At 27.1% G+C, this 10,137-nt stretch overlaps 1 protein-coding gene across 1 annotated transcript in view; it reads right to left on the reverse strand.

Moving 5' to 3' along the window:
* Positions 1 to 582: 582 nt before the first annotated feature.
* LOC117169504 (LHFPL tetraspan subfamily member 6 protein-like) overlaps positions 583 to 10,137 on the reverse strand; it is a 128,471-nt gene continuing 118,916 nt past the window's right edge. The window contains exon 5 of the mRNA XM_033355913.1: positions 583 to 2,147. Within this exon, the coding sequence (XP_033211804.1) occupies positions 2,014 to 2,147 (134 nt within the window). The 3' untranslated portion in view covers positions 583 to 2,013. The remainder of the gene's footprint in view (positions 2,148 to 10,137) is intronic.

Raw genomic sequence — 10,137 nt, forward strand, 5'->3', positions numbered from 1 at the left:
ACAAAAAGAACATTTAATTCGTTTGCATTATCGATATAAGAATATTTCCCCTAACCAATCCTAATTTTTATTTGAATAGTCTCTCTTTTCCTTAAAATAGTTTCGATTTTCAGAGAAAAACTTAAAACGGATTCAGACGCCAGATTGAAATACTGCAAGAATAAATTTCAAAAAATCTTAATTTTACTTAAATAAATAACACCCCTTTTCTCTGCAATAGCATTCGACAACTCGAGTGAAATCAATTATTGACTTTCCTTTTAATCCTAAAATGTTGCTTAATTCTAAACAATTTTAAGTTTCATTTGATTGATGATCTCTGTTTTTCTTGCAATTTCACGGGATGTCTTGAGCAGAATTAAAAACTAATTCTGTCACCAGATTAAAAAAATACCAAAAGCAAATGTTATTGAGTTTAAATGTTCGTTCTAGAATATTCTTCCCAAACAAAATTTAAATTTAATTGTTGATTTTTTTTCATACAATGGCATCAGACGTCTCGAGAAAAAATAAAAATTCATTTCCTTCTCAATCGAATTTTATTTTTTTCAAATCATCCTTATTTTTGTTAGTTTTATGATCTCTTTTTTCATCAAAATAGCATCGGATGTCTTGAGTAAAATATTAAATTGATTTAGTCGTAATTTCCAAAAGTAATGTAAGTCTTTTTCCTTTTTTACAATTTTCTTTTAGCAACTGTGAGTTTTCGTCTCAGGGGCATTTTAAATGCTATCAGAATATGATTTATTAAATAAATCTATGTAACATTCGAATGTATTTTTTCTAGAAGTACCTCAGCAAACAGTATTTCTTTCTTCGATACAGTGCACATTAGGATGATCCAAAAATGCTGATCCAAAATGCATATCTTAAGTTCATTTTGCTTATTAAAAACAAATGTTAAAAAAATGCAAACAAAAAATAAGCAAATTCTTTGAATAATTTAGAAGAAAAACCTTTTATCAAGAACACCTAAATATCCATTTATTTCTGGAGAGTGAGAGAATAAAAATGAACAAATATATTTTTGAACCAGCATATTGTACATCGTTTGGGGCCAACCATGCAAGAGTGGGTCACTATTTCTAAACCTTTTATTTAATTTATGAAAAATGTTTAAACACGGTAATAAAAATCAGATAAAATCTTAACGATTCATTTAATTGTTTTCGCAAAAAAAAACAGTTCCTTTAATAAATTATTCTCCTCTCTCTGATTATTTGAAAAACCATTTTTAAAGTGTTTTTTTCAAACTTCTGAATGAAGAGCAGGGGATCACTTTTGGTGACAAAATTACAAATGAAAGAATAATTTATCATCCGTAATTGTAGGTTGCCAGTTTAGAGTATTTTCATCTCTTCTTTGAATTTGTCTTCAAATTCATTCAGTGAAAATATGAAACTATAAATCATCGGCTTTAAAGATATTGTTGATTGGATTCCAAACTTTAATCACAAGTCCAGAGTCTACCAAGAAACAATTTTCTGTCGATAAAAATGGTTTATATTGAAGTGTCTAAATAACAAGGTTCAACCTCAGAGAAACTACGTGGAAAGGTGTAACAGAGTCGATAACGTTGATGTCCATAATACAATTTAAGTTAGCAACTTTTCATTTTGTCTCCACAAGTAAACAACTTTTCATTTCGTTTCTCCGAGCAGTAACCTTATCATTGGAACATTCCTTGGCATATATTTCATCAAATCTAGATACCCTACTCTTTGAAGTGACCCAATATTGCATAGTTTCCCTTATTTTATAAATGACACCTTTCATTCATAATCAGGAATCGTAGTCTGATTAGCAGTCTTGGTGCACTATTGCATCTTGGTCATCCTAATTCGTAACCTAATCCATTCACGCCTTTCTCTAACCTTGTAACTAATTTTACAATAAAATATAAACAAAAAGCAGATTTGATTTTTATCAACAAACCGTCACGAAAGATAGAGTTGTTGTTTTCGGCGAGGAGTAGGCGTGGATCGATTGAGAGTATCTTGAATTCGACGATCGTCATATTCGCAAGGGATCTGAATGTCCATGAGCAGGCTTGTGTCGGGCTGCACAAAAACTGAGACTGAAGCACAGCATCAGTAGAGCCACAGCTCCAACCAAGAGATGACTCGACCAGGACACTGAGCACTTGCCTGAAAACAAAGAGAAAAATAAGCTCCTACCACTCGAACCACTCGGCCATTCAAAGAGCAGTCACGAGAATGAGGGGATTCAATGCTGACAGGATCTCTTACAGACGCCTCGTCGCTCAAGGCATAAAGAAGATAAAAAGAATTCAAAAACGCCCCTTTCTCTCTTTTCTTAAGGTTTCACGACAAAAAAGAACCACGTTGTTAGAAAAGGGTGGCTTCATAAATAGCAAGTGTCTTTATTGAGACATGAAAATGCCTATGAATACCATAAGGATTTCTTTTAATGGGCATACATGTCTACTAAAATTTATCAAAAGATTTCAAGGTGTCTACTTGAACAGGAAAACGGGAATTTTTCTAATCGGGAAAGGAGAAAATTTGATTCTGCAAAAAATATTATTTTTAACGAATTTAATAAAACTTATATTAGAAATGGTTTGATAAGGATCTTGTTGCTATCAATTTTTTCTATCACGAAAGACGAAAGAGAGTTAAATTAACAGGTTAAAAAAATGAACTAAAGTCGCTTAGAATGCGAATACACCCATTTTTTTTTGCTTAATCATTTGGTTATTTGATTGATTCGAAAATTAAATTTTGTTTCTCAGTACAAAGAAATGTTTAAATTTTTCAATGTTTGTTCCAACTTGCATTGCTTTAACCATTCAAAGAAAATTGTTTACATTTTTTTTGACAAGTTGTTGCAATTTCAAAGAAATTTACCTTTAAAATAAGAACCAGAATATTGAAAATTTTGTTTATTATCTTGAGTATGATTCCAATTTTTTGTTATATTATAAATTAAATTACTTTTGCGATAGGATCTTGTAAGACGGAAAAAATAAAAGTATCATAATTGTCCCAAATTAGCTTATTTTAATTACAAACAAAAAATGTTTAAGTAACCGCATACGATTTTTAGTATTTTATTTTTCATAAAAAATATCATTTTTAATTATTTGCTCAATACAAATTTCATAAAATAATTAAACTGTTCACTCTGCCAGACATTTACGTATATTGTTATTTAACAATAAAACGCAAGTTAAAACAAAATTTTTAACCATTTTTGATAATTTTTCGTAACAAACAACTTGTCTGAAAAATAAAATAAGTTCAATTTTAGAAAAAATCTTTAAAATGATTTTCCAGTAGTTTTTCACAGTTGTCATTAGCAATTTCTTTAATAAAATTAGAATAATTTCTTTGTAACTTGAAAAAAAAGTGTAGATGATAATTTGATATAAAACGTTCCTTTCATTCAGCGCTCTATATATTTGTTATTTAAATTTTATTTAAACGATTGCTGCATTGTATCAGTTTGAAAAATAAAAAAATGTGTACAAAAGTGGTTGCAAATTATTATTGAAATGGTGTTTGGCGATTGAAAATGTTCATTCATCAAAATTTATAAACAATTTATGAAGATAGAAGCAATTTTTTAATTAATTTAAGGCCAGGGGTAAACCTACCGACACACGAGGAAGGGGGGGGGGGGGGCTTTTTAGTTAGAATTAACCTACGGCTAACAAATATTGACAGATTTGGACAACAAAAGATTAAAAAAAAGCTTATATGATTTTCAAGAGAGTTTTCGGGTCTAAATTTTAAATTAGGCTTCAAACTATTTTATAAATAAACAAATGTGAAAAAATTGCCATTTGATCTATTTGAAGTTTTCAATGCTCGTTAATAACATAAAAATGGTTAAAGTCGTCTAATTTTTATACAGTAATATTTGTTAAAGATATTAAAATTTTATGTAATGAACAAGAAAATTTTTTGTAAAAAAATTATTTGTTAAAAGAATGTATTTTAAGATTTTCCATAATTTTACGTTTTTTTAAAGTTATATTGCAAGAAATTTGGATAACAACAATATAATAATAAAAAAATTTATTCTTGAGATTATTATTGATAATAATATAAACAAATTTGATAAGCGAATTTATGAATCTGGTATTTTTCGACAGAAAAAATCGTTTCTTTCGATTTCAACATTTTAATTAAGAAAATTATGCTAATTTTAGAAAACCTTATAATTTGTGGATTGTTCTAATGACTTTTTAAAACAAATTTAGTGAACAAATGCGTAGATAAGGTATTTATCGAAAGAAAAATACGTTTTTTTCTATGACAACTTTTTTTATTATGAACTTTACAATAATTTCAAAAAGAATTAATAATTGTTGATCAATTTTATGACTTCTTAAACAATTTTAATAATCAAATGCATTGTTCGCGCATCTGTTGACGGACACATAAATAAATTCAGCAACAATAATGATTATTTGATAAATTTTATATCATTTTTTTAGCGAGTTTACCAAACAAATAAATTATTCGGGCATCTGTGGACGGAAAAATTCGTTTTTTTTATGTCAGTCTTTTTAATTGGAAACTTCATGAAAATTTCAGAAAAATTTATGATAGTTTTATGAATTTTAAATTGTTTAACAGACAAATTAAATAAAAAAATCCATTATCCTGAAGCTGCAGCCTTATTATAAGAATGAAAGTAATGAGAAACTTAGGCTGAAAGGACTGAGATAAAAGAAAATTTATTCGTCGAAAAATGCACAAATAATGCATATGCTTATTAAATATTTTTAAAAAATTCTAGAATTCATCAAATAATTATGAGTGTTAATGAAATTGTAATTAAGTTCTAATTAAACACGACTGACCTCTAAAACGAAATTTTCCTCGACAGATATCCAAATAATACATTTGTTTATTTAATTTGTTTTTTCAGACAAATATGAGATTTATCAATTAATTATGAATTTTCCTGTAGTTATCATGAAGTTTCCAATTAAAAAGACTGACATTAAAAAAAATGTTTCGTACACAGTTAACCGAAAAATGCATTTGTTTGTTAAATTCGTTTTTAAAAAATCATTAAATTAATCAAATAATAATAAATGCAGCTGAATTTATCACGAAGATCCCAATTAAAAAGTCCGAATGCGAAAAAAAGAGTAATTTTTGATTCACCAGATACCCCAATAATGCATTTATTTATTAAATTGATTTTAAAAAATCATAAAATTGATCATTTAATCAGAAATTTTTTCAGAAATAGTAACAATATAGTAACAATAACAATCTCAAGAAAAAATTTCTTTATCGTTATGTTGGTTTTATCCAAATTTCTTGCAGTTTAATTTAGAGAAACGTAAAATTATGGAAAATCTTGAAAAACATTCTTTTAACAAATACTTTATTTATAAAAAAAATGGGTTTGCTACAGAATATCGTAATATCTCTATTTAATATTACTCTATGAAACTCAGGCGATTACAATAATTTTCATGTTATTGACGAGCACCTGAAACGTAAAATACAAAAAATAGCCATATTTGTCGTCATATTTGTTTATTTATAAAAAATTAAAAGCTTATTTGAAAAATCAAGCTCGACATGTCTCTTATAAATCTTATTATCTTTACATTAAAAAATGTTTTGTCCAAATCGGTCAATATTTGGAAAATACACAATTTTTTTCGTAAAATATAATTACTGATTCAGTTTTTTTGTAAATCACATATTTCAATAAAAGTTTTAAACAATTAAGATGACTAAGATGACTAAGATGACCAGACAAGAAAAAAATTCTCCTTCCCAAATGGTTAAATATACAAACTTTGTATAATTTTTTCGACAACTGTATGTATAAAAAAAATTATTTTTTATAACAATTGGTTCTCAAAATTGTTATTCGTGCTATTGATTGCTGTCTTTTTTTGGCCAAAAAAACTTGCAGTTTAACTATATCCCAGGTGATTCATGAAATTAATTTTTGATCGGATTTTTGTACTAAAAAGTGTTGATTTGAAAGTTAGTTCTATCTCCCTTCAGGAAAACCTTCTTCGTTTGCGCATTTGCGAAAGAAGGTTTCAATCGTTTTAACCTAACACGTTAAGGGTTTGCCGAAATAAATTTAATCACAGTATTTTTATTAGAAAAGAAATATGATAAAAAGCAAGCTTCCCTAAAAACACGCTGCCCTTAATTAACAAATTAATTTCTCGAAAGGAATTAGTCTTAAAGAGCTCTAATTGGAAAAACATTTTTGAAGATTTTTATTCTTTACAAATTTAATACTATACAAATTTCACAATCCAAGAAAACTTGTTAATAAATCCCTACAGTTTTCACTTTATTTTTATTAACAATATACGCAGAGGTAATGGTAACTATCAAAGGTGTAATAAAATTTATTTTTATTATCCATAGGTATTATCCTTCGCAGTTTTCTAGTAATATAAAACCGGAAAATATTTTTACGAATTATATATTTTTCACTCTTCTCTGAGCACATCTGAGATATCATGCAGGCGAGAAGCATAAAATCACGTACATCCTGCAAAGTACCACGTACTTGCATTATTTCTTTAAGCGCGACGAGGCGCGAGCACCGTCGTAACTTTCTTGACACTAAAAATTATTTTCAAAATGTTCCTGATAATAAAACTCGCGCATCAGGAAATTTATTTGAAAATCGTTTAGCATATAAAATGGCGAGATTAACTGAAAATACAATTTGTGGAGTTGGAAACTAAAACTGATATTACTGAAAATAGAGTTTGCCGTCTAGTTTCTCGCTGCGTGTATTTCGCGTGGTTGCAGAATACTCGATATACACCTATAAAAGCAAATTTGAATTTTGTTCAAAATTCAGTTAAGCTTGGTGAGCCAAACACGTTATTTCACTTGATAAAGTGCAACCTGCTGCATAATAGCCAAAGTACAGAAAAAAAAGTCCTAATAATATGATTGTCCTCTTTTGATTTTTGCCTTAAATTAAGCCAATGACTAAAATCAATCACAAAAATTGTCTTGAAAAAAAGTCTTTATGTGTATTTTTCTAACAACAGTCCTGAAATATGGTTACTTTTGAGTAAGTTTTGATAATATTTTGACTGGTATTCAGTAAACCAAAAATGTGTTATTCATTGTAATATTCTTTATTTGATTAATTATTGTTTCAAATGAACAAAATTAGAGATAATAATTTACAAAACAAAAAACTATAACGGTCAAGCACGTTTAATTTTGCATTTACAGACTACTAATTATATTTTTCAATGTATTGTTGAAAATCTTATACAACGATCCACGTACGATTAAAAAGTATTAAAATATAATAATTTTCAATTATTAATAGTAAATACAAAAATTTTATTTTCTAACATTTGAGAAAAGCGGGCGAATGCAAGAACAAGAATACCTGACAGGCCTTATCTAACACATGCGCAATAACTTTGTAGAGTTTTATAATATCTTTATTAGATTTCTACCTTTTGTGACAAAAGTCATTTGTTTCAAATTATTATGTTAATATTGCAATTATGACACTTTCGCGGATGTGATTTGAGAATGAGACGCATAATGGGATTGCACTCAAGCTCCAAAATTATGTTTGTTGATTACCCAGTAGACACAAAATTTAGCGACGTCTTAACGACATCGTTACGACATCTTTACGACAACTTTACGACATCTTATGTCAATGTCGTTTTGGTGTCTTTGCGATATCGTAAAGACATCGTCAGATTATACGACTTATTTACGACATTGTAAAGACACCTTAACCACATGGACATTGGATGTCGTAAAGTTGTCGTAAAGGTGTCGTAATAATGTCGGAAAGACGTCGCCAAACTTTGAACCCACTGGATATGTTTACAGAAGTCCGATCACAAAATACCGTGGCATTTTCATATCAATCTTTGAAAAATTTAATGGAAAACTTTTTTTTTTTAAATAAATTATACAGTTTTTCGGCTTTAAATTTTTTCCCCTATTGTCCTCTTTACCCCTTTGAAAAAAAGATTTCTCGTTTTCTTTTCTTAAATTCGAACTGAATTAACAGTGCTCAATGAAAAAGTAAAAAAACTTTTTATGGAAGATTAATATAAATTCAATTTTTGGTATAAGATGTCTCTTTTTTAGTCGAAAATTTATTTATTACATTGAAAATTCTACTTTCTAGTCGAAAATTAATCTTTATGATTTTTCTTGTATTTTTGGTTTAAGAATCAAATATTTTCTGTATTTTCTGTATTGTATTTTTGGTTAAAAATTCATTCGTTTGTTTAACCATTAGTATACTTTGTTGATGAATCCCTTTTTACATTGAAAATTAATCTTCATTATTTCTGTTATCGTTCTTGGTTGAAAATTTAACTACTTAGTTGAAAATTCATTTTCTTAAATGAAGATTTATTTATTTTGTTTGTTAAATTTATCTTTTTGACTGAAACCTTAATTTTTGCTGAAAACTCTTGTACTTTTGGTAAAACTCAATTCATCTGCTGGAACATGTATTTATTTTGTTCAAAATCAAAATTCTTAGTTAAAAATTTATATTTTTATCAAAAATTGATTCCTTTGGCTAAAAAGATAAATCTCTGGTCAAAAACTCGTCTTTTTATAGAAAATTACTTTCTTTATTCAAAATTGAACTATTTCTTTTATCAGCAGAAAATTTTCAGCGAAAAATGCTACTATTTGTTTAAAAGGTCGTATTTTTTGATAGACTCTTTTCGGTTCAATATTCAGCTTTGAATATTTAAAAGTTAAAACTCTACTATCATTGTAGAACATATAACTATTTAATTATTTCTTTATTTATTATTAATTGACCGTTAAAGAAGTTTGAAATATATTTTAAACTATTTTAATAGTTAATTAATGCCTTTGCCCAATTGAAAATTTAAAAGGTTCAAAGTTTGTTTCTTTAAATATTTAAAAAACATTCTAGATTGAAAATTCAACATTTTTGTCGAAATCATATTTTTCGGTTAAAAGTTAACGTTTTATAAGTAAAAAATCTAATATTACATTCTTGGTTTAGAATTCACGTCTCTTAGTTGAAAAATTATTTCATTTGCGAAAAGTTTAACTATTTTGACCAAAGTTTGCCTTCTTGGCTTGGAAATCACAATTTGATTGAAATTTTTTCTGTATAGACTTCAAAATCTTTATTGGTTGTAAATTTGTCTTTTTTTCTAAATTAAAGTGTTTTTAATAAAAATTGACATATTTTTTAGTTTAAAATTCAGTTTAAAAGACACTTTTTTTAATCCAACCTTTTTTGTAGAAAATTATTTTATTTGGATTGAAAATTCATCGTTTCGGTAGAAATTTAAATCTATTTTGGTTGAGAAATCAACTATTTAGTGAAAAATTAATCATATACAAGCATTTTTTTTAATATATTTAGTTTAGTATATATGGTTTAAACTTTATAGTGTATATAGTAAAGGTTAAAATTTAAACTATTGGTCAGAAAAGTCATATACTTTGTTGAAAAGTCGTCCTTTTGGGATGAAAAGTATTGTTTTTTGTTAAAAATTTACCTTCTATGTTAAAAATTGAATAATTTTGTTGAAAATTCAACTATTCGAGTTTGGGTTGAAACTTTAAGCTGTATCTATGATAAAATAAAAATTAAAACACTTGGTTGAAAATTGAGGTATGTGATTGAAAATTCGTCTTCTTCGGTACAAAATAATGGTCTTTTTGGATAAAAATATTATTCTTTTTGGGTACAAAATAGTCGTCTTTCTGGATACAAAATGAATGTCGTGCGTTGAAAATTCAACTGTTCTGTAGAAACCTGTAATTTTTTCTAGAAAATTATTTGTTAAAAGATCTACTTTTTGGTTGAAAAGTTAACTATCTTGTTAAAATTCATCTTGCTTGATTAAAAATTATCTTATTTTGTTACAAATTCATATTTTCTTTAGGCTTTTGTTGAAAATTCATAATTCTTGATAGGAACGTCATCTTTCTGGATTGAAAATTAACTTTTTTGACGAAAATTCAAATGTTTCCATGACTTTAAGAAAATGGCGAAACTAATAACCATTTTTGTTGATAATTTAAATTTCGAAAACAAATTTTTGCTGTACAAATTTGAAGAAGTGTTTCCTTTTTTTTTGAGATTTTCAGCTATATCTAATTTTATTCAGTTGTATTT

The sequence above is a fragment of the Belonocnema kinseyi genome, chromosome 3, assembly GCF_010883055.1.
Source record: "Belonocnema kinseyi isolate 2016_QV_RU_SX_M_011 chromosome 3, B_treatae_v1, whole genome shotgun sequence".
Classification (NCBI taxonomy): Eukaryota; Metazoa; Arthropoda; class Insecta; order Hymenoptera; family Cynipidae; genus Belonocnema; species Belonocnema kinseyi.